Consider the following 26,076-nt stretch of genomic DNA (forward strand, 5'->3'; position numbering starts at 1 on the left):
TCGCTTTCTATGTCAACCCGTTTGTCCTGTGGGGGGAAATCTTTTAAGGAGGATTGCCAAAAAATACATAAATAAATAAAAAAGAAGCAATGTAGTCTTCTTGTCCGTTTACAGATTGGGGGTGGAATTCAAACCTTATTTTGCAACTGTAGCCAATTTAATATTAAGAAATGAAATATTTTCAGAGTTAATAAAAAACCTGTTTATGACCTTCTAAATACATGTTATTATACTCCTGTATACACAACATAACACCCCAATAGTCACTTTTACACCCCTATTATTCTTTGTTTACATCACATTGCACAGATTACAGGGCAAAGCTAGCAACAAAATAACCTCTCAAATTTTCTTAACTTAAGAAACTGAGGAAGTCAAAAATGACAAAGAAGTCAAAAATGTACCACTTCCACACGGAAGACGAGGAGCACAAATAAAGCTGCTGGATGCTGATCACACATGATACTTCAGCCACAGCTTTTATCGCTAATGATTTTTTGCTAATAAAGAGACCCTGGAGGTTATAATGAACAGGAGAACGATGAGATACTCTGTGCTCTCAGAGACCATGCCAAAACTCCAATGTGGAACAGTCCATTTTAACGATGGTCCTGACATTTCTGCCCACAGGGTCTATACCTTCACACTGTGTTCCTTCTGACTGTCAAAGTTTGGTTCTTGATGTAGTATTTCAGGGGAGTCAGGCGTTCTTGAGTCAGAGACGGCAACTACAAAATTCGGTTTCATTACTTTTTTGACGCAGACCGTTATAACACGAGGACAATTTGAAAAAGTTGACGGTCTTGGCGTATTCGCGTGTGTATCCAGTAAGAGACGGGTTGAAAATGAGTGTGGGATGATGCAAGGCAAACCAGAGCAGGGGTCTGGTGTGTGACTCTGACCCAAGCAGGTGGGAAGCTCTTTCATACGATCCGGTAGTTGTGTGCAGGTGTCGCTCCATTAGCCAGCAGGTGTAAGAAGAAGTGGGGAGGAAAAAAAAAACTGCACATGCCAAACCACCCCCCCCCCCCCCCCATGTAGCACAAACAGCCAGTCAGCCATGGAAATGTGAAGTAAGCTTCAGAAGATAGGACAAGTCGAGCTGAAATCCAGAGGGGCCGTAAAGCTTGAAATAATGATGAATTACATTGCAACACATGAGCGGACATTTGCGCCAACACCAGCACATTTTGTTCACTTTACCTTGCTAAATCCACACACACACACACACGAGCATCACCGACGACCAACTGTCAAGTAAGAAAGCAAGTGAAATGAATGGTTCAGCATGGCGGTATCTAAATATCCCGTTCGGGGTGACTGCAATATGGTCCCGACAGCGATTCAGCCATCGAGGGCGGCGGCATATGGAGGCACGCTCGGCCTAGCTGACTGCATTTCACACATGAATTCAAGCCCAGTAAGTATGATGGAATGCTTGACTTTCTATTAATTACATGCCAGTAGGCTCGCATACAGCAGCTGCAGACACGCACAGGAAGAGGAGCCAACTTTATCGTGGATCCATTATGAGGCTGACTGGGCATTCGGGCTTATTCTACCACAACAGTTGATTCAAGTATTTGCAATGGATGATGGATGGATGGTTAATATGATAGTAAAGATGATTATAGGTGTGTTATTTTATGTCTAGAAGGCATGGAAATTCAATTGCTAGGGGCTTGGATTTAAGATTTGTAGCGAAGCCTTCAAAAAAGCTCATTTTTGTGCCTTTTTTTCCTCAAAAGCTGCGTTAACAAGTGAGAGATATGATAAAGAGGCTCCAGGGACACATTAGAACGTCATTAAAAAATCAGTTTTACATAAGAGGGGGGACTTTAAGTGCAAGGAAATTCAATTGCAAGGGGCTTGGATTTAAGATTCGTAGCAAAGCCTTCAAAAAAGCAAATTTTTGTGCCTTTTTTCCCTCAAAAGTGGAGTTAACAAGTGAGAGATATGATAAAGAGGCTCCAGGGACACATTAGAACGTCATTAAAAAATCAGTTTTACATAAGAGGGGGGACTTTAAGTGCAAGGAAAATCAATTGCTAGGGGCTTGGATTTAAGATTCGTAGCGAAGCCTTCAAAAAGGCTAACTTTTGTGCCTTTTTTTCCTCAAAAGCGGTGTTAACAAGTGAGAGATATGATAAAGAGGCTCCAGGGACACATTAGAACGTCATTAAAAAATCAGTTTTACATAACGGGGGGGGACTTTAAGTGCGAGGGTTTACTTACTTTCCTTTTTATACAGTTCAGCACTCCAATAACACCACCCCATAAAGCCAAGCAACTCCCGACTGGTTTGTCTAGTAGCAGCTCATAAAAAAAAAAAAAAGTTGCCTGGGAGCCCAGACGGAGCTTTGCATTTTACATGAATGATAATTACAAATACATTTTTTTTGTTAGTGTTATCCCTGAGGTTGAAGCCTTAATGGAGCAGAACATTTTAGCCATCAGTTAGCGACAAAGCGCCCCCGGTGACACGTTACAGCGATAACACTATCGTGCAGCAACGGCAGGTCATCTGGTGCGAGATGTATAGCGCTCACTTCATATTGAGGAGGAGGAAATTCAGTAGCCGTATGCTGATGATGTTGATGCTGATGATGTTGATGCATCACCGTGATCTAAGACGGGGGCTGGGGGGCATGACAGCCAACATGTGAACGTGACAAAAAGAGAGGCACAAAAAATATAACTGACTTCATTCAGGTGCATAATATAATAAGCTAGCCCAAAACAAAGAGCCCAACTGGAAATATCCCAATTCCTAACAGAACTGTTACGCGTCTTGCCAGGAATGAAGCGGCCCCCGCTCTATGAATTTGACGGAAAATGCTGTGCTGACTCCCCGCCAATGCGCTTCTGACAGGGCGAGCCAATAGGTTTGCTGACTCACCAAGGAAGTCAAGTGCACCGCTTCTGAATTCACTCAAACATGATCAACTGTCTTTTTTTTTTTTTTTTTTTTTGGGTGCAGGAAAATGTAGCGTAGCCAAATGAAAATGTAATGTGTGATGAATACAATTACCAGCTTGTGAAATAACAAAAGGGAAAATGAGGCATTTGTTATAAAGCAAGCAGCCAAGGTAACAGCAAGATGATGAGAGGGATGAAAGCAAACGTCACAGGAAGATGGCAGCTCGTGATAGGCCACTCCCACTCTGCGGTCATCCATCCTCTCACTTTGCCTCACTCATCATCTGACGCACGGTGCTAGCACGAGTCCAAGATCCTCTATGTGACAGGAGCTCCCTGCTGTTTCTTAGAGATCCTCTGCACAAGCACTAGCCAAAGGTCATCTATATGACGGGAGTGCATTGTTGTTTACCAAGTCAATATCACCGCATTATTCCATAGTAGTTCATTCATCAATGATAGCAGTATGACAACAATGTCAGTACTTTGGGGAGTTTCCTGGCCACAGACCCAAAATGCAAGACTTTTTCCTTATGGAAAGATGCTCCATCATTCTGGAAAAAGCCTCGGTTGTCACCAAACTGTTCTTGGATGGTTGGGAGAAGTTACTCTCATGACTTCAGGATGCTTTCACTGTTAGCATGACACGGGATTGACTGTAGCGCTCAACTTTTTTTCTTCTCAGACAAACTTTTTCCCCACATGTCCAAAACAATCAGAAAGGTATTCATCAGAGAAAATGGTTTTACGCCAGTCTTCGGGAGTCCAATACCTGTATCTTAGGCAGAATACCAGTCTTTGTCCCACTGAGCTAGCATATACACTCACACTGGCCCCGACACCCTTGGGTACCCTTCTTCAGTTTTACATGACAGGGGGGACTTTAAGTGCAAGAAAATTCAATTGCTAGGGGCTTGGATTTAAGATTCGTAGCGAAGCCTTCAAAAAAGCTAATGTTTGTGCATTTTTTTCCTCAAAAGCTGCGTTAACAAGTGAGAGATATGATAAAGAGGCTCCAGGGACACATTAGAACATCATTAAAAAATCAGTTTTCCATAACGGGGGGGACTTTAAGTGCAAGGAAATTCAATTGCTAGGGGCTTGGATTTAAGATTCGTAGCGAAGCCTTCAAAAAAGCTTATATTTGTGCCGGATAATGTTTTGACGTCTTTTGTGACCTCTTGAATGAGTCGTTGCTGCGCTCTTGGGGTCATTTTGGTGACCTGGCCACTCCTGGAAAGGTTCACCATTGGCTCTCACTGTGGTTTGCTAGAGTCCCAAAGCTTTAGAAATGCCTTCACAACCTTATCCAGATTGATAGAGCTAACCCGGAATTGGTGCAAAAGGCTTTGTCGCCAACGGGCTTGGAATCGTTAATGAAACAGTCTGTGCTAATCATACTCGTCTGGGCGTTGATATCGTGACCACACTGATGATGATCCCTCTTTTCAATTTGTCTCAATTACCTCCTCACATCTCACATTTCCGGGCAAAGCACAGGCCGCTCGGCAGCAGTAAACTTTCCGAGACCTGACGGCGTGGGCTAAAAATAGACACGGCTTGACAGATCGCCGCGCTCTGCGCCGAGCTCGCCGCCACAAGAGGATGGATGGTTTATTTAGTCCGTGTGTTGTCCCCCTGAGGCGTCGCTGCAGACAGTTGTGTTAAATAAGGCCAAATCTTTCACTGAGGCAAGCGTTTGTCACAAGCCTGGGACGGAAAAGGACAGAGAGGGAGGCGCTGCTGTAATGTAGAACTCCTACTCAGAAACTTTTCCAGATAGTTCTTTCACATTTCAATCTGAATGGTACCAAAGAGGCGCCCCGGTCGGTGCGCTGCAGTGTCATAAATGATGCAGAATCATCCATTCACAACCTGTCATGTGGTTTTTTTATGCTCAATTGCTTTTTTCTGTCCACAGCTTTGAAGCGTGGTAGTCCCGTACTTCATGCAACATAAAGCAAGAGCAATCTTAAAGCTTAACCACAGCCAACAATCATATTGAACACCGCTTAAACTATTTACGACAAGCAATTAGCCACCTTAAGTACCGTTTCCAACAGAACTGCAATCTATTTGTGGCGTTGGTGGGTTGGAGGAGTGAAGTAATTATCAAATTGTCATAATAGGCCATGATGCATTTGCAAAAAGGGAGTAAAAACAGGAGGGACAGTGTGTTTAGCATTTTTCTGGTGTCTTTTGTTTTTCAATTTACTTTTTTTTTTTTAACGTTTGCACTGAAGAGTGGATACCGAGATCAACAAGATGCTGTTTTACCGTCAGCATTTTTGGAGCACACATCACATGTGCTGGAAGACACAGCCATCCCAAGGACGCATCAAAGTGCCCGAGGAAAGACGTTTGGGTAATGTTTTAAATCATCAAAATATGGCAAGCATCTCTGTGTGGAGTTTGCATGTTCTCCCAGTGTATGCGTGGTTTTCCTCAGGTACTCCGATTTCCTGGCACATTCCAAAAAACATGTGAGGTTAATTGCCGAATGGTTGTCTATATGTGCCCTGTGATTGGCTGGCCACCAGTCCAGGGTGTACCCCGCCTCTCACCCAAAGACAGCTGGGATAGGCTCCAGCACCCCCCGCGACCCTCGTAAGGAAAAAGTGGTAGAAAATGAATGAATGAATGAAAACTGATTACTTCATTTTGTAAATAATTCTATATTTTGCCATGGTAACATCAATAGAGGCTGCATGGCAGACGAGTGGTTAGCGCACAGGGCTCACAGCTAGGAGATCCGGGTTCGATTCCACCCTCGGCCATCTCTGTGTGGAGTTTGGAAGGTCCTCCCCCCCGTGCATGCGTGGGTTTTCTCCGGGTACTCCGGTTTCCTCCCACATTGTAAAAACATGCTAGCTTCATTGGCCACAGGTATAAATGTGAGTGTGAATGGTTGTTTGTCTATATGTGCCCTGTGATTGGCTGGCCACCAGTCCAGGATGTACCCCGCCTCTCGCCCCAAGACAGCTGGGATAGGCTCCAGCACCCCCGCGACCCTCATATGAGTATGTATCCCAACGACGGCCATTGTTAGCTAGCTCATATTAACTCATTTTTACTGTATTGTATACAGTAATATAAGTATGAGCAACATATGAGCAGCACAAGAGTGAAGCTCAACCTTGAAAAGCAGATGCTATTTCAAAGTCAAAACTGCACCTGATGATGATGATGATTATGATAAACAAGCCAAGGGAGATGGGGGGGCGAGGAAGGAGGAGAGGAAGCGTTTTTAATCCCGAGCCAAGAAACAGAATTTGGTGGCTAAGCTGGAGGATCACATTTGGGCAGACAGCTGTGGCAGTTATAAATATCGGTATCGCAAGCTGGGATCGGTCTCTGCGAGGGGAGCTGGAGCGCCGTAGGCGGTGCTCGGCGGCTAAAAATAGCACTCGGGGCTGGCAGGCAGAAGAGACGATGACTCTGGTCCTTCTTTTTTTTTTTTTTTTATTCTTCACACAATGTGATTAGCGCTAAGAAGCTCAGACGCCGCGAGCCACGTTTGTGTTTATTGGGGGAGGGGGCGGTAATATATGATTCAGATCATAAATTCAATGCAAATGTTGTCTCTGGTAGTGACAAATCACAAATACACCAAAATCACATCCCTTCAGGCCATCTGGTCGTGCAGCAAGCTAATTGTCCGCTTCTCATTAAACCTCACTGCCAGCAGCAGCAGGCAGTTTGCATCAAAACGCAGATAATTGTCAGAATGCTGACAAACATTCACTTTAACGCTGGTATGCATTGAAAACAAAAATCAGATTTTCCAGCTTGTTTTTCCAGATTTAAATGCCCAAAATATTAGATATTTGTGGCCAAAGATGACACAGCAGTGATGATACAGCAATTTTAGCTGATGTCACTTTCTCATTCAATAGCATGATGAAGTGTGTCCAAACTTTGGATTAAGCTGAGCTACAGTGTGGTCTGTCTTTTTGCTTCAACAACATTTTCAGCGACGTAGCTGATTTTACATATACAATGGAACTCTGTGCTTGTCCGACATGACTGATGCACTGTATCACATAGAACATCTTAACAACGTAACGCAAGCAAATCGACAAAAGGCTTTATTTGAAGATGTGTAGTGAAGCCTACTTTGTTATTGTACAGTGTTATTTCGATGTAAAACAATATTGGTATAGTTGTTTACATACTAAAGCAAAAATATTTGTGTCAAATATATTCACGGAAAAAACGTTTTCTCCAGTTTTTAGTTGGGAGCTGATTTTTTCATGAAACTTACCTATATTCTACTGTTAATTACTAAAGAACGGGTTAAGGTAGAAACAAACTTTTTTTTCCTGATGAAAGATGGTAATGGTTTTATTTCATTTGAACATGCATCAGATTACAATTGAGTGCATCCCATAATCAGTTCCCAGTTCCACATGTCCAAAAGGAGTAGGAAGAAGCAAAGCTTATTAAATCCTACCCCTCCATCTGGTACTTTTACAATCAGTAGTTGTTACATTTGTTCACTTCCTGCTTTCCATAATACAGTTTAAGTTTTGTTTTTTTAAATCATGTACGAGGTGATATGACCATCAAATAACATAATGGGTACCATAGTAAGTGTCAATATAGTGATATATATAGCACATCATGACTGGTTCAAGACTCTTCATCCTTGTATTTAGCAAACATCAACTGCTTGTATTGTTTCTTGAATTGGCTCATCGTTGTGCATTGTTTGAGGTCCTTACTCAATCCATTCCATAGTTTGATTCTATGCTATGGCTTTTTAACGTAGTCCTAGCATATAAGTGTTTCAAATTTAGTTCTTCCCTGAGATCATATTTCTCCTCTCTTGTAGAGAAGTATTGGGAGATGGGAGTCTATTTTTGTTTTGGTGGTTCCATGTTTATATAGCCATAGAACACAATATCCTATGTGCCTTTAAAGAACAGTCAAAATTGACTAAAATGGTTGTCTTTGGGGAAAATGTCTGGGATTGAATGAGTTAAATATGTAAAATAACTGGATCTTTGCTGAAATAATTGGAAAGTAGTGCATTCCAGGTGTTAATGCAGGTAGGAGGAGGTGCGGAGGTGCGGCAACAGCTTACCGTTGCACCCCCCCCCCCACTCCCCGACATTGGAACATGCACCTACACTCGCCCTGACAGCAATATCTGCATTGCAGTAACAAGACATGATCCTCAGCACATTGAGGTGCATCTTGGCAACAAGGTAGACATTTGACAGATGAAACATAATTGGCCGTGCGTGCCGACAAGTGAGAGCGGCCGCATTCTTCATGTGACATCATCGTTCCACTAAAGTCATATGAAGGCTAAGTGAACGAACATTATGGCGAAATGACTGTATTATCTTATTTCCTCCTATACCCGGCCTGCCAGTCAACTTATCCCAGATGCAGCTCCATCGTTCCAAATTCTACCGAAGGGGGGGGGGGACTTTGAAAGCTGCCATTTCAGTCATGCGGGCAATCAGCACAGCACTCTGGAGATAACAAAAGGCTCAGCGCTCATTGCTGCAGACACAATCTGATTCCATCGGAGCTGTGAGAGGTGAGGAGAAGATGTGCTTCAGCTGGCTGAGGCACATTTCTTACCCCCGCCCGCCTCCCCACCCCCTCCCGCTCGCATTCCGACGTTCCTTTCTAATTTGGTGGCAAAAATGTCGGTAAGACTGAGTGGCAAAAGGTCAGCAAGAAGAACACAGTGAAGCGGAATTTGTACACTCATTTAAAAAGTATTGCCGACGGTGGCGGTGAATAATGTTGCCTCAAAAGGGCTCGCCGGGCTTCTGAGTGCTTAAAAAAAAAAAAAAGACAGCAACAATGAGTCATGTGGCAGGAAACCCAAAATACTACAGTACATTTTGCTCAGGCTTTATTTAGCAGACACCCCTACTGTAAGAAAATAAAATGGCCGTTTCCTTGCATGCTGCTTCAAGGCTGACTTCTGTGAGCTTTGGAGAAAATCCCTTCAGGAAATTCTTTGACTAACGGTGCATCCGAGGGAGGGGATCATGATCTGCTTCGGGGGTGTCACGGTACATGTTGGAACTCATGTTTCCCCCACAGGGAGTCAGCAGCACTCGTGCAGCCCAGAACTATGCCGCTGACACAATTATGTTACTACTCACTTGTGTTGCCAGCTACTGAGACAATCTGAGTAGAGAGTAATGAGTTTCCTCCGTAGGGTGGCTGGACCCCCCCGCCCCCCCATGGAGAAGGCCCCAGGGCAGACCAAGGACAGGCTGGAGGGATTATGTCTCACAGCCGGCCTGGGAATGCCCTGGTGTCCTCCCGGTGGAAGTGGAGAAGGTGGCCGGGGACCGAGAAGTCTGGGCTGCCCCTGCAACCCGGACCCACGTAAGCGGATGAAGTATAATGATAGTATATGTATATGATAGTATAATATAATATCTTAAGCATTATTATTATTTTGCTGTGGTTTAGTGGCATTAGAATCAAAGAGCAAAAATAAACATATAAATCAAAACAACAGCATCTTTTTATGCCAAGCAATGCTATTTTCCCGTACTTCACTCTCATTTATTTACCTTAATATGACTGTACTCCCCCTTGCCGGACTCGCCGCTGACAGCCTTGCTTTCGGGCCTGGGCTTGAGGACCTGACGCAAAGGACTGGAGATTGGCAGGCCTGTCACACTGATTCCATCTGTTTAAAAAGAACAAAAAGCAGAGCCGAGTCAGCAAAAGCAGCAAGGTTATTTGCGAATCAGAGGCGGGCAGAGCATCGGGGGGAACATTCGCAAAGTTAAATATCAGCAGTCTGTGAAGCAACACCGTATTTTGAAATTCATCTTAAATGACCTGACCACCACCTGCGTTAGATGTGTAAATAGATGGCCTAGTTCAGTACCTCAGGTGTCATTGAACAATTGAGTGCATCCCATAATCAGTTCACAGTTCCACATGTCCGAAAGGAGTAGGAAGAAGCAAAGCTTATTACATCCTACCCCTCCATCTGGTACTTTTACAATCAGTAACTGTTACATTTGTTCACTTCCTGCTTTCCATAATACAGTTTAAGGTTTTTTTGTTTTTTTTTATAATGCACCTCGTATCGAAGTACGAGGTGATATGACCATCCAATGACATAATGGGTACCATAGTAAGTGTCAATATAGTGATATATATAGCACATCATGACTGGTTCAAGACTCTTCATCCTTGTATTTAGCAAACATCAACTGCTCGTATTGTTTCTTGAATTGGCTCATCGTTGTGCATTGTTTGAGGTCCTTACTCGATCCATTCCATAGTTTGATTCCACATACTGAAATGCTACGGCTTTTTAACCTAGTCCTAGCAGTGTTTCAAATGTACTTCTTCCCTGAGATCATATTTCTCCTCTCTTGTAGAGAAGTATTGGATGACATTTTTAGGTAATTGGTTGTTTTTAGCCTTATGCATTATTTTAGCTGTTTGGAAATTAACTATATCAGCAAGTTTAAGTATTTATGATTTTAGAAATAAGGAGTTAGTATGTTCTCTGTAGGCGGCATTATGGATTATCCTTACTGACCTTTTTCTCAGTACATTTAGCGAGTAAGATATGGTAGAACCAGAGAGCAATAAAGAGTGTGGAGTGATTTCTGATTGAGAACAAGTTTTGCTTTGTTCAATACTGAAATATTTCTGGCCACCTTATGTTGTATATTTGTAATATGAGGTTTCCAGCTCATATTTTCATCCGGTGTGGCTTTGTGAATGAACACTACGACCGCATCTCCCGTCAAATGTACCAACCCGGCTCTGTGACGTCAGTGCAGTGCAGCACCGTGTCAGGAGTGACTGAATGAATGTGGCAGCAGCTCCATCAAACAGACGCTGGATGAATTGGTATAATCACATGCAAGCAATTGGAAGAGTGTTTTTTTCTTTCCCCCTTCTCTCTCTCTCGCTCTCAGAGTGATAATTAAAGCATAACGGCTTCATTTAGACGGAACTAAAATGTACCGTGACAGCATAAACAGCCAACTTTCAACACTAAGTGGAAAGAAGTTTGGAATCATCTCTACTATTTCGACAATGAAATCTGACACTATAGCGTTCATACCATCACTTTGATCTCGTTCAACTTTCAGCAATGATATGTCAAGGACGCAGCAAAATCAACAAAAGAAAACCTTCACGGAAGGAAGACTTAAGTTTTGGAACGAGCCTGGCATTTTATGGGTCTGTCGAAAAAAAGCACAGACGCCGATATCAGAACCAGAGGTGCCGCTACTGAGGAGTGAAGTTTCAGTTTCAAGTTTCAAAACTACATCTTGCATTTATGCGCCTGTTCATTTCACACAGAACCTGGCAAACGCTGTGCTTTCACACAGAAGCCCACAGTCTGAGAAGATTTGTGACGTATGAAACTTGACAGTTATGTGTATGATATTCAACACAAAGTCGGTTTAGTGCCAGACGCTGTGTAAAAGAGGCAAACATGGAGCCAAACATGGAGACTAACAGACTTATATTTCCAGGTTTGGTGCTTCCTGTTGAGTTATTATCAAGTTATAGGTCAGGAAAACTTGTTATGATCGCATTCAGGAGGGGGCACTCCAAGCTTGTTGAAAGCACTTGGTTGAGTCTAGCTCTTGGTTGTTGTGATCACAGTCCTAAGAGGCACTAGAGCCACCTGAGACTGGAGTAATTGTAAATGGGGGGGGGGGGGCAAATGTAATGTAAATGGCTTTTAGTAGAGGAGATGCATTATCTGTTGTTATATTGGCGCATTTGCATCATGATGTTTCTTTTTTTTTTTCTTATTTAATTTATTTCAGACATGCATACTATGTTACATTATTATTTCTCACATATACACTTACAACAGAATACACTTACAATATCTATTTATATATATATATATATATATATATATATATATATATATATATATATATATATATATATATATATATATATATACACACACACACATACATACACACATATACACAACACCTCATTACTTCACATGTCTGAAAAGGAGCAGGAAGAAGCAAAGCTTATTAAATCCTACCCCTTCTCCACACCATAGCAGTTACCAATTCAATAAGTGATTTTTTCCACACATATAATCACAGAATCTTACAGAAGACAAAACAACAAAAGAAGAGTGGGGACATCGGACACCCCAGCAAAACCCCAGGACATTGCTTAAGCACACCACCAACCCCGCCGGTCAACCCACCTGGCCCCGACCCCCCTAACCTCTGAGTGCACCCACCGAGTGCATGTTAAGATGCAGGTGGATAAAAGAAACTTTTTATAGTGTGCAGCAAGTTTCTAGTCAGTCTAGTGTGGTGTTCCATCTTACCCGACTCCAACATTATTGCATTTTTTGGGAGGTGAGCAGCAATAAGCAGTCAATACCACAGTGAGAGCGAGCTTGCCAGCATCTTTTCTGTGTATCCAACAGCATATACTGTACCGCGGTTGCTTATTTAGTGCCGCAAGGACGGAGCAGCCGTCACTACACCTACTCACAGACGGTCACGGCACCAATGTGGGATGCAGCTCCGTCATTAGGTACGACACTCATACCGTTTAACATGATAAACCCCCCCTCCCCTGGCCCGTCAAGGCCCATTTGTCCCGAGCGATGACATCACTCCGCTGTCCGGATAATGAGTTATGGTGTTGTCGTTTCTAGGCGGAGCCAAACTGCGGGATAAACTCATTTGAGGATATATCGGCGAGGCTCAGCCTGTTTTCTACAGATTGTGCTCCTTGTCTGATGTACCTGAGATGACAAAGGATATCAAGTACACCAAAAAAAAAACACACACAGATCAGACTGATCGATTCATCTCTAAATAGAGGAATATGATTAGTTACCGGTCCCGATATAGCATGACAATCAGTCAGAGTAGCTCCGGTGATGTGACTATAAATAAGTGCTAATGTTAACACAATGCATCTATCAGCGGAGGCCGTGACGCACACTCGCCCGGCTTAGAGTGAAGCTTCAGACAAAGCATTGCAAATCAATTCATTACTAGTCATTAAACTGAATCATGTTAATTAAATATATGAGAGGCGTTCCAAAACAGAGCATTCTGGTTTTAAGGAGCCTATTTAAATAGATGCCACTTCTCAATTAGTCGTCTGCTTGATGAAATAAACGGCATCGTCTAATAGCTGGCCGTAAGTTGAATAACGCAACCTTGTGGGTACTACATATCCCGTACAGGTAAGGTACAATAGTGAGCGGCACACAAATTGTGCATTTTCATTGATAATGACCACCTGTAAGACCCAGAAGCTGTCTTTAACTTGGTGTGAAATGATCTGAATGCTCCATGCTTGGGTAAAGCAATCTCTATCCACGTTGGCATCCTTCTCCAACAGTGTTGCAGCAAGTATGGAAATGAAGCCATATGACGTCTAAGCCACCTATGTTTGAAAGGGATTAACCGTGTTTAGTTCTGAGTGAAAACAAATTTAATCACGACGATGCCGGGCTAACTTTGGAATATAAACGAACGTCTGTTGCGTTGACGCTTGTGCCAAAACGAGGTCCCACAATGCTGTTTGACTGCCAGGCAAATCTCTCTGCGTTTCACAGCAGACCGGAGTTTTTTTGTTTTTTTTCTGTCTTTTTCCCCTCCTGTTTTATATCTGGTGTGAGTGATGACATTCACACACCGGTGCACCACTAGTGATGCAGTTTATTTCGCCGAGGAGTGATTGGTTTGGCTCGTGCCGGGGAGACGGGAGGGGCGGGGAGCAACACGCATGCAGGGAACATACAGAAACGTCTCATTCAAATTCAACTGTTCATTTTAATATCAAACAACAGTTGAGGAGTAACATCTTTAAAGTTCACCGGAGCAATAATAATGTGATTCCATTCGCACATGTCAAATTGCATCCAGCGTCGCCATAACAACCGCATCCGCAGCCTCTATTTAGGCAGTGCCGTGCCTTATCTCCTTTATTCAGGGCCTTCATTATTGCTCAGCTAATTAAAAACAGCGGAATAGTATCATTTAAATGACCTCGTGAACGGAGATAAACATGTGGTGCCGCGTGTGTTTACCCTGTCAGTCAACCGCGTCTGCAAAACACACACCGAGACGTCCGGTCCATATGGGTCCCTCATTAATATTTATCACAGCAACAGAGGTTCAACAGTAAGGAGGAGGGAGGTAGCGAGAGGTCAGGAGCGAGGAGGAAAAGAAAGAGCTTGAACTTGAAAAGTACTGGAGAAGGAACGCTGAACAGGTAGAGAAGAAGGTCAGAATTTTTTTTTTTTTTTTTTTTTTTGGAATACAAATGAGAGGATATGCGGAAGCTAAGATCCGGGAGAGAGATAGGAGGTTTGAGGACCCAAAGACCTCTATGCTGTTAAGCTGAATGTGAAATAAGGTAGCCACATCCTCGTTAGCGTGGCGAGGAGTACGGGTTCCGGTCCTCTCAGCAGGGTTGGTCAATTAGAGCCACTGATGTCTATTCTACTTCACTGAAAAGTCTATTTTTAGCATACATTTCCACAAATAGTGCAGACATTGCACTACATAGTCACTTTCACAATTAGCTGTAGCATCACAAATAATGCCGCATGAGTCGGTCTTACCTCCAAGTGTGCACAAAGTACAGTTAATTCTAATCGGTATCGGTTTTAGAAAGACAATGTGTATCATGTATTCCGCAACTTCCACATTCGACCGCTTCAATGACTTCAGAGGTTCCACTCACCATCGTTGAGGTCCTGCAACAAGTTCTCCTGGCCCGAGAAGTCCAATTTGACATGAATGCCAACTGTCACCGTGACAGCCTGGCCGGCCTTTAGAGGCAAGCGGGAGATGGCCTCCCCCACGTCCCAGCTCAGAAAGTCCCCAAACACTTTCTCTGCACACACAAACAAACAACAGCTCATTATAAAACATAAAATAATAAGACATACTAGCACACATATAATAATCATGACACCAACAGTCAATCACTTATGCTAAGTATGAAAGACATTTTGCTTGATGGCAGCCACTCAAAGTATACACACGTCATGTCATGTTCAGGAGTAAATGTCCCAACCCCCCAGAGAGGCCCCACCCCACTATGTGAGAAGCATTAGCTTACACAGACAAATACATGTGAAAAAAATAGGACAACCCCTGGGTAACTAGCGTTTTTCAACAAAGTCGCTGATTGGCCGGGTGCAGCTCGACGGTGAGGCTCTAATTGACGCCACAGACGAATGACTCAGCTGCATCCACTTCAGCCCCCCCGGCGCATCCAATGAATGATGCATCACCTGAATAAAGCACTCCGTGCAGGTGAGATGGTCCTGTTCCTCAGGATAGGAGCAACAGGCAACAGCCTGCCAGTATACTCATCACTGAGCCAAAGCCTTTTTAATGGCATTGCATTTTTTAGTGAATAACAGCCCACTTTACATATTCATAAAGGCGGTGAATTAAAGAGAGAAATTGGGTGAGCTCTGAGAGACGTACGACTGCAAAGTCATTCACTTGTGGCACAGATGACGTTATTGTAACTGTACTAAAGCAGTCACAAAAACTGGCAGCAACAATGACTATACTGATATACTATACCGGCTGGGGCTTTTTTTTCTACTACTATTTGGATCGACTTCACAGGGAACTTGAGACCATCTCTATTGCTAGGACTCCCATCAACAAAGTAGATGGATTCTTACAATGTGACTTTTTTTTTACGTGTTAAAACGTATTACAGCATTTGTCAACGATTTAAATATGTCTACAGGCCCCACAATTACAACAACAAAAGCGTCACATCGAGCCTTAATGCTGAAAACTTAGTTTTAGTAAGTCTGACTGGGAACAGCTTTAATAGCTTTAATGCAGGGGTCTCAAACTTGCGGCGTTAGTTTGAGGCCCCTGCCTTGATACCAAAGTTTAATGTTGAAATGACAGCTTAAAGCTGTGTGCACACCGGACACAATTAACATGATTTTGCCCCGCCCATATTGTTACCCTACCCTGTTACCCCGCCCTGTTTTGCTTTGGATTAGCAATGAAGCTAAAGGCTTATGACGCTGGGTACAAATAAATGCAGGAAATGATTTGGAATAAAACGGAAAAATACACGTCAAGATAAAGCATCTCATCAAACATGTTGTTAAAGTTACGACGCTGCTCCCAGATGGAACTGAGTACGATGCTAACTTGCTAATTGGGTCAAATAATTAAGTTTCATTAATGTTCATGTTAAAGGTTAAATAACTGTTAATACTGTACATTTGAATCTGAAAAAAATAATTTCTCTACCAACTGTATGTGGTTTCTTACGTTTTTCTTATTTGCTGTTTTATTATTATTTTACTTATTTATTACTGATTGATTGATTTATTGTCTTTATTCTGAATTTGTTTATTTTTTTTAATCTTATTTTGTGTATAGAAAAATTAAAATTAAGATATTTGAGAACAGTGGAATGTTTTATCAGATATTTTGGTGTGGAAAAGCGGAACCAAAGTACTGAAAAAGTGTAGGGTATAGCAGAAGCAAAAGCATTGAAGATTTTTTTTTTAATTGATTTTTATAAGAGCCCTCTCGACATGAAATAGCATCCCTATAGTCCCCTTTACCCTCACAGCAGTAACTTGTAACCTATGTACATTCCAAAGAATATAACGTGATATAAATATTGTTATTGTCTTATATCAGATTATATTATAACATGAGGGAGTGGGACAAGAGGACACAAATGTTAGCAACATTAGCATAGTAATGTGAGCTACAATGCTAACAACACACTCAAAAAGGTCATGCTAAGTTAGACGACTGGCTGAAGATCAAACTAACAGCTCCCACATCTGTAGCTGACCGACACAGGTTGTGGAGCTCCAGGCTTTATTTCAAGATGTGTAGCGAAGCCTGTTTTTTTTTTTTCTTTTTCCTGTAACTTAAATTTTCTTCACGTTTGGTGACTTAGGGACATATATTGCTGTGTCTATTGTACGGTGGAGAACTTTCAAAAGCTTGTGGCGATGGAAGAGCGTCGGAAAACAATTCACAGCTCAGAAATGGTACATTAACGGAAAGATGGCGTCCATTTTGTCGACTCAAAGTTGTCAAATGTCTCTTCTCCTCAGACACAGACAGACCGCTTCACGCCAGAGTGGCTGAGATCTTTTGTTCCCCGTGTCTTCCAATCATACCCCAAGCATCTTTTATTGATTCGGCACTCACGGACAGTTCCAAAGCCTCCTACGAAAGCCGTCCAGAGTCGCCCCGAACGCCAGTTTATACCCGAGGAAGCAGGCAGATGAGCACATGGTAAGTGTGAAGGCCAGTAAATGTTGTCATGGTGTTGCCTGGTGACACCGTGGCTGATAGAGCTGACCTTTCATTTGTCATGCTTGACGCATCTGCCTCTTCCATACGATCGGGCGCAAGGGTGGGAGCAGCCCAGCAGGCTTTCGAAAGGGAAGTAACCAACTATGAAAATAACGTTTCAAGTGGACTGCAGTTAACCTGCCTATAATAAAATAATTATTAATATCAATGTGAGGATCAGGAGCTTGCAGGTGGTTACTAAACATGGAATTGCATTTTTCACACTGACTGAGAACTAAAGCCAAAACAAACAGGCGGGCCTAACAAATAATGATGAGCGACTGCAAAGATCTGAGGATGCAGGCAGGTGTTGAACAAAGAGACAAAAGGACGAAGGGCCGCTGGAATATGAAAGAGGTAAAACTTAAAAAAAAAAAAAAAAAAAAGTGGATTTATGGACTACAGAACACGGAGCCTGTTCTCATGAGAGCTGTGTAGGATCTCTGGAGAAAGAAACTGCATTGTGATTACCGTAGTCAATGTATAATACTTTTATTTAAAAATATATATAAAATAATGGTTTCACATTATTATTTTAATTACTATTTTAAATGTACTACTTCTCTAGTAAAATTTTAAATTAAAAAAAATTTACTTTTTGAAATACTATTAAGGGGGGTCTAGTGGTTAGCTTGCAGACCTCACAGCTAGGACACTAGGGTTCAATTCCACCCTCGGCTATCTCTGTGTGGAGTTTGCATGTTCTCCCCGTGCATGCGTGGGTTTTCTCCGGGTACTCCGGTTTCCTCCCACATTCCAAAAACATGCTAGGTTAATTGGCCACTCCAAATTGTCCATAGGTATGAATGTGAGTGTGAATGGTTGTTTGTCTATATGTGCCCTGTGATTGGTTGGTGACCAGTCCAGGGTGTACCCCGCCTCACGCCTGAAGACAGCTGGGATAGGCTCCAGCACCCCCCCCCCGACCCTTGTGAGGAAAAGCGGTAGAAAATGAATGAATGAATGAATGAAATACTATTAAGTAAATGTAATGATGTTTCATTTAAAAAAAAATTAAATCATTGTCTTATACTGCTCGTGCTGGTACTGTAATACAGTACATTATGTAGGATTTCCAATAAAATTAGCATTAGCATTGCACCGCAAAGGCATTGTTGTAAAACACTTGGCTTTATCGTCATACTGGTATGTTTAAAAGTGTGCTGCTAACCTTTGGTGCTAACAATCTTGGAGGTGAGTTCCAGGCTCTCGATGTCGACCGAACTGATATTCTCCAAGGTGATGGTCATCTGCTGGCTCTCGCCGTTGAATAGCTGGACAGACACAGTGCTGGACAGTTCCTCTTTGGACATGGGCTGTGGTGTGTCCACCGTCCTGGGTGGAGACCAAGAGAAGAAGCACATTCATCTGCATATGATCGTGTGTAATGAACTAATAAATACCTAACTGGGATACTGTATGTTGTCATTTGATTCTGACAAACAACAACAGTCAACAGTCTCTGCTGCAGAGAAAACAGCAAAAGAGAAGATATGAGCGCTTTGAATACAGAGGAGCCTCCTCTGATGTCAAAACTGAAGGTCTATCAGAGGACCCTGGAGACCAGCTATTACATTTGTATTCACTTTGCTGCGCCTCTCTGCCACAGTACTCTTGGAAACCCGAAAGAAAGAACAAAAAGATTCTCCAGATCAAAAAGTGCTGTACTTGAAGGCGTCGGGATTTTGCTGCATTTATGCTTTCAGATGCTCGTTTCCTTGCCGTAATTCAATTAATTCAAGCTCTCTCATGTTGCTCGCAGGGAAGAAAAGCCCGTGTGATGTGCATGTAAACAAAATACACCGTGTTCTAGCTGGGATCCCTGCTAATTCTCTGCTATTTACTTAACACTTTTCACAAATGACGTATTACTTGGCAAGGGTTTATTTGTGGCGGGATGGGGATCCTAATAAAATAAAACTGCAGATGTTTCATGAACTGTTCCTCTAACCGTGGCAGCGATGTGGTGAGCTGCAGACGAGGAAGCGAGGGAATGACCTCCACCAGGCACCCGTCCGTTTTCACGCCCGGCAGACCCTCCAGAAGGCAATCGCTCGTCACGCCAAAGACCGAGGTGTGGTAGCCTTGGATCAAAGTAGTGTACAACGATTAGTCACACTGAGACTGTATGATATCATGATGGTTTCAGACCAAAAGGACTCACCTTTGACAGTGATGTTACCGGCGGTTCGCGGGACGCCCACCAGAGTGACAGGGTAAAGGCCAGATTCTGCGGGCAGCGACAACGCAGCAGGGAGGGACTCAAACTCGACTCCCGATGTCATTAAACCCTGGGTACAAAACAATGAAGGGAGGATCAATATGCAGTATCTCACAAAATACTCAGATACACAGTAGTGGTTTTCAATTGGTTTGGCTGCGGGGCCCACCACCCCTCCATTACAAGTGGTGACCCAAGGTGAGCTCCTGACGCTGTGTTTTTATGGCATGCTCTTTTCCAGCAGTTATCGGCAGCTGTGTGTTGCACAGCAGACAAGAACGTGAGGTGCATTCACAGGCACTCGGTCTTTACAGATTTATTTTTGTTTTTCCCCCTCTCCATTGAAAATGGCTCCATGACACACTTTTGGGTCCCGACCCCAGCAGTTGAGAACCAATACTATAGACCTATGGACTTTTCTGAGTAGGTGGTGTGGTTGGGCTGGTGATGTAGTTTCCCATGCTCTGCTTCAAAACGTCACAGTACATGTTGGAATTTTCCTCAAAGAACCACAGCCCTCAGATTCTGGAAGAACTATAAAGTTCTGTGTGCTGGTTATTGTTATTATGGTATGCTCTTTTCCAGCAGGTATCTGCAGCTGTGTGTTGCACAGCAGACAAAGAATGTGAGGTGCATTCACAGGCACTGGGTCTTTACAGATTTATTTTTGGTTTTTCACCCTCCCAACTGAAAATGGCTCCATGACACACTTTTGGGTTCCGACCCCAGCAGTTGAGAACCAATATTATAGACCTATGGATTTTTCTGAGTAGGTGGTGTGGTTGGGCTGGTGATGTAGTTTCCCATGCTCTGCTTCAAAACGTCACAGTACATGTTGGAATTTTCCTCAATGAACCACAGCCCTCAGATTCTGGAAGAACTATAAAGCTCTGTGTGCTGGTTATTGTTATTATAGCATGCTCTTTTCCAGCAGGTATCTGCAGCTGTGTGTTGCACAGTAGAGAAGAACGTGAGGTGCATTCACAGGCACTGGGTCTTTACATATTTATTTTTGTTTTTTCCCCCCGGACTGAAAATGGCTCCATGACCCACTTTTGGGTCCCGACCCCAGCAGTTGAGAACCAATATTATATACCTGGATTGGATGGATTTTTCTGAGTAGGTGGTGTGGTTGGGCTGGTGATGTAGTTTCCCATGCTCTGCTTCAAAACGTCACAGTACATGTTGGAATTTTCCTCAATGAACCACAGCCCTCAGATTCTGGAAGAACTATAAAGCTCTGTGTGCTGGTTATTGTGTGTAGCTGCTCTATAGTAGTCCGCAACTCAATACAATGGGCATAATTAATGGCTGTGTCTGGTGACATATTAAAACACTTAACAATACAGAACCCATACCTCTGTTATAGATTTGATACCAAGGTGGATAATTGGCGAGTTGACTGTCGGCTCATGCCGTGCTGGTTTATACAAAACGGCGACACGGAAAAGAAAAAGTCAGCAAACAACAAACCGGGGACAATGGCGGCATATCTTTGAAGTTACACAATGTGATGCTGATCCCAATTAGAATTGTTTGGTCTCTGCGGCGTTGCGCGGTCTACAGAGTGCCATTCAAGTTTACAAGTGTGTGAGTCGCTGTGAACTCATTACCATAACTGCAGGAAACCAAAAGCGACTTCCTTTTGCCAACGTGCCCCGGCTTTTCACGCGCTCTGTCGAGACCATCTTAAATTGTGTGCACGCTTTCTGACACCTCCCCGCTTGGGAGCTTGGGGTAAATTAAACATTTATGAGTGTACCACACACAAACACACGAGCGGATTCGAAGAAAAGTCAACTTGCATTTTTGCATCATACACTATATCGATGCACGGACTGTGTTTACGCGCAGCATGCTAACTGCACACGTCCTTGTATGTGCATTCAATTTCAGGCATTCATGCTCACGCCTTCCCTCCAAGAAATATGGGGGGAATAAATAGTAGAACATGCGGCATCCATGTGATATTTGCAGCCTATGGCATCCACATCAATTACACAAGCTTGGCATGTGCTGTGTCAATGTGCAATCAAGTCCCCTTTTGACAAACTGTATTTACATTCCCAGGGCACGCTGCATGAGCCAGACCGAGGTGACGCAACGACTGCATCAATCCTTAACGGCAGACACTACCTCACGAAGGCCACCCAGGAGGCTGAGTCTTTGATTTAGAACGTCCTTGAGTATATCACGCGCATGCGGCCGGTAAGTAACCTATTGGAAATACTTCATTAGCGTTGCTTTTTGAAAAGGTTAATTGCGAACGATCGGAGCGTGGCGAATTGTATTGTTTGAGTCGGTGTTGATCGACTTCTTTTCGAAATCGGCCACATCGTGCAAGCAAGTTAACCTTTTGTTGCGAGCATAACATAACGATAACGCAGCTGATGCTGATACTATTGATCTTTAACCAGGCGCGGTGACTGGTGACATCGCCGCCGCGTGCGCTTGCTTGGCAGCGTGCCCCACAGCAACGCCACCTGAAGTTACCCCCGCTGCCGTACACCTTACGTCTCCATCTGTCACACGATCAGGTCACCTCAAGATGCTAAGGGGGAGCTAATGGGATGCTTGTCACCGTTTGACCCCATATGTTTGAATCCGGTCGATGGCAAAGTGCATACAAGTTAATGATAGATAGACAATTTGTGTAAAAATAGCGCTATATGTGGAGGCAGGGGGTGTGACCCCCCCCCCCCCCCCCATGGCCTCTTACTGTCAATCAGTGAAGAGTGCACTCTCACCTTGAGCCAATACAGTATTAAATTGTCCACAAAAGCTTTTACAGAATCTTAACTGGTCTCCAGGACTGAAAAAAGGCTGCACATTGAATCTTTGATAAATGTTTGTCTGCACAGCTTAATTTGAAAAGCTGTATATAAAAGCTTAGTTTTGTAACTTTAATAATGATTTGGCGTGCATGAGAAAGTGGAAAAGTACGAGGGAAATAAATAAGTATAAGTTATTAAAAAGTATGAGTATGTACAGTGTACTGCATAAAGCAATAGTAAAAGAACCAATGTTGTACAGGGTTAAGATGTAAAAGTATGTAAAATAACATACTTTTGTCAGACTCAGTAAATAGATGTATCTTTGAAGACAAGACAACAATTAATCAATGATTAATCAAATCAACAACTATTTTGGTGTTTATTAAAATTCTCTATAGAGAACACATTAACTCCTTATTTCTAAAATCACAAACACTTCAACTTGCTGATAGAGTTATTCTTCAAACAGCTAAAATAATGCATAAGGCTAAAAATAACCAATGAGCTAAAAATGTCATCCTATACTTCTCTACAAGAAACAATACAAGCAGTTGATGTTTGCTAAATACAAGGTGAAGAGTCTTGAACCAGTCATGATGTGCTATATATATCACTATATTGACACTTACTATGGTACACATTATGTCATTGGATGCTCATATCACCTCGTACTTCGGTACAAGGTACATTATTAAAAAAAAATTTAAAAAAAACTTACACTGTATTATGGAAAGCAGGAAGTGACAAATGTAACAGTTACTGATTGTTAAAGTACCAGATGGAGGGGTAGGATTTAATAAGCTTTGCTTCTTCCTACTCCTTTCGGACATGTGGAACTGTGAACTGATTATGGGATGCATTCAATTGTAATCTGATGCATGTTCAAATTAAATAAAACCATTACCATTACCATTACCATTACACCTGTAGGTCACTATATTGACGGTTACTATGGTACCCATTATGTTTTTGTATGGTCATATCACCTCGTACTTCGGCATGTGACCAAAAAAAAAAAAATTTAATAAATAAAATAAAATAAAAAACTTCAATTATATTAGAAAGGCAGGAAGTGAACAAATGTAACAGTTACTGATTGTAAAAGTACCAGATGGAGGGGTAAGATTTAATAAGCTTTGCTTCTTCCTACTCCTTTTGGACATGTGGAACTGGGAACTGATTATGGGATGCACTCAATCTGATGCATGTTCAAATGAAATTAAACCATTACCATAACCAAAATGTAAAACATGCTCTGATTTCATAAGGAAGGTGCAGAAGCGATGATTTCCGAGGCGAATGCCCCAGTGTGGGAATATTCCAGTTTTCAACAGAATGAACACAGTGAGTGCATCAATACAGACAGCCTTCGTCCCGACCGTCAACACTGACTGAGGCGTTTGGTCGGCAAATATAAACAAAACAGCGCAAGACGGTGCACGCTCACAGACAGCGTCGCTGGATACATTGCAAAAACCTATTTACAACCAACTTCTGTGAGGTGATGTTACATCGATATGGTTTCCAAGTTTTCCAAAGTCATAAATGTGATGTGGTTTGACGCCCCTGATTTAGGGTATGTTAAAAAAACAGAATGGCACTGACCACATTCTCCACTCGGAGTTCATACGGCATGGGGTTGTAGACCATGAGCTGCACCTCACAAACATCTCCTTGAACCCACTGGAAGTCTAAAAGAAAAAAAAGACATCACGGTCATTTCATTTGTGAAGGATGCCAACGCAGAATCAAATTCAATTCAGGGATAATGACATTCTGGAACAATGGCGATGATGTCACTTAATGGCTGAGACAAAACAAACAGTAATAAGACTCAACCTAATATTCCTTTCATTTCACTGAAAATATTACAGTGGAGTTATCCATCATTTCTGATTGAAATAGCTAGCACAGACTGAAAGATTTCAAACAGATACGTCTCAGAATCTCTCACAGACCCGGGAGGGGTTTAAGGGAGGCAAAAGGTTTAAGGTGAGGCAAACTCTAGCAATGCACCTTGGGAAATTAAGATATATAATACACGATCTGAATGGCTGGCAGAGCCTTGTAGAGCCCGGGGTCTCGCTCACCGGTGTGCTTTCACAGCCAACCAATTAAGTGGGGGGGAAAAGAAGACGCGGTTGCCAAAATGTTTCATCTCAATCGTCCAAAAATGTCCAAGGCTTCTCGAGCTCCACTGTTTTATCTTCCTCGTATACCCTGAATGAATTTGAAAGTAAGCCGACAGAAACCCCCTTCAGGGTGCGTTCCTGGATGATACTTTTTAAATATTTCCTGTCCCAATCAATGTGATGCTATGACTCATTAAGGGATGAATCACTTCTGGACAGAATATTTATCATACACAACAACTTTTGTCATGGTAATGCTATGTGGTAATGGTAATGGTTTAATTTCATTTGAACATGCATCAGATTACAATTGAATGCATCACATAATCAGTTCACAGTTCCACATGTCCAAAAGGAGTAGGAAGAAGCAAAGCTTATTAAATCCTACCCCTCCATCTGGTACTTTTACAATCAGTAACTGTTACATTTGTTCACTTCCTGCTTTCCATAATAAAGTTTAAGGGTTTTTTTTTTGTTTTTTTTTTAATAATGCACCTCTGATATGACCATCCAATGACATAATGTGTACCATAGTAAGTGTCAATATAGTGAAATATATAGCACATCATGACTGGTTCAAGACTCTTCATCCTTGTATTTAGAAAACATCAACTGCTTGTATTGTTTCTTGAATTGGCTCATCGTTGTGCATTGTTTGAGGTCCTTACTCAATCCATTCCATAGTTTGATTCCACATACTGAAATGCTATGGCTTTTTAACCTAGTCCTAGCATATAAGTGTTTCAAAGTGAGCCGGGTTATATTATTTTCAAGGTTTACAGTTATCGCTCGCCGTTTTGCACTTCAAAAAAATGTTGTCATGATACACTACCGCTCAAAGGTTTGGGATCATTTGCAAATTTCTTTGTTTTCCAAAGAAAAACAAATTTTTCCTGCATTTCACAAACATTTGTATCCATTTCACAAACAATTAAAATGAATCAGATGATTTTACATTTTTGCATAGAGGCCTACTATCAACAACTGTCAGTCCTCTGCATCAATCTCCTGGTATGGCTGCTAATCCAAGTTCGTCATTTTATAAGGCTAATAGATTATTAGAAAACCCATCTAAAAATCTAAACTGCACGGTGGACTAATGGTTAGCATGTTGCCCACACGTGTGCGTGTGGGAATCTCTCTGTTGAGCATCTCTGTGTGGAGTCTGCAGGTGACTATAAGTGTGATATTTCATGTCTAGAAGGCTCTAATAATGTTACAAACCATATTTACAAAGTCATGAACAGGTTTTCTATGCTCTAACAAAATATTCCATTTGTAATTAAGGAATCCGACTTGACGGAAATTCACTTATCACGGTCTGGTCCACGAAAGAGGAGGGATTACGATCGTGTCATCATGCTTTTACAATTTTTTGTTAACACTATGACAAAAACGTATTGTCCATCAGGCTCATATAGGGGGGTCAAATTTGGTAGAAATTGTATGAATCCTACAGGACGAGTTAATTCTTGTAGGAGCCTAAAACTGACGGTTCTAATCAAAATGGCTGACTTCCTGTTGGTTTCACAACATCTGTTCTGGAGACCTTTTGACACATGACTTCAAAAGTTCACCATACATGAAATAAATCCTAGGTCACGTCGTCATACATTTGCCTGCGTTTCTTTGCACGTAGATCGGCCGTGGGAGTCCATACGGCCGGTTGCGACCTCGGCTTAAGAGAGAAGAAC

General features: G+C 42.4%; 1 protein-coding gene across 3 annotated transcripts in view; it reads right to left on the reverse strand.

Annotated features, from left to right (window-relative positions):
* The window catches only part of trappc9 (trafficking protein particle complex subunit 9), a 112,077-nt gene that overhangs the window by 64,400 nt on the left and 21,601 nt on the right, over positions 1-26,076 (reverse strand). For all 3 annotated transcript variants that reach the window (XM_058046461.1, XM_058046460.1, XM_058046459.1), the window contains 6 exons: positions 23,856-23,941; positions 19,420-19,546; positions 19,207-19,339; positions 18,427-18,590; positions 14,632-14,784; positions 9,471-9,589 (listed from right to left, as the gene is read on the reverse strand). In XM_058046461.1, coding sequence (XP_057902444.1) covers positions 9,471-9,589; positions 14,632-14,784; positions 18,427-18,590; positions 19,207-19,339; positions 19,420-19,546; positions 23,856-23,941 — 782 coding nt within the window. The remainder of the gene's footprint in view (positions 1-9,470; positions 9,590-14,631; positions 14,785-18,426; positions 18,591-19,206; positions 19,340-19,419; positions 19,547-23,855; positions 23,942-26,076) is intronic.

The sequence above is a fragment of the Doryrhamphus excisus genome, chromosome 14 (genome assembly GCF_030265055.1).
Source record: "Doryrhamphus excisus isolate RoL2022-K1 chromosome 14, RoL_Dexc_1.0, whole genome shotgun sequence".
NCBI classification, from domain to species: Eukaryota; Metazoa; Chordata; class Actinopteri; order Syngnathiformes; family Syngnathidae; genus Doryrhamphus; species Doryrhamphus excisus.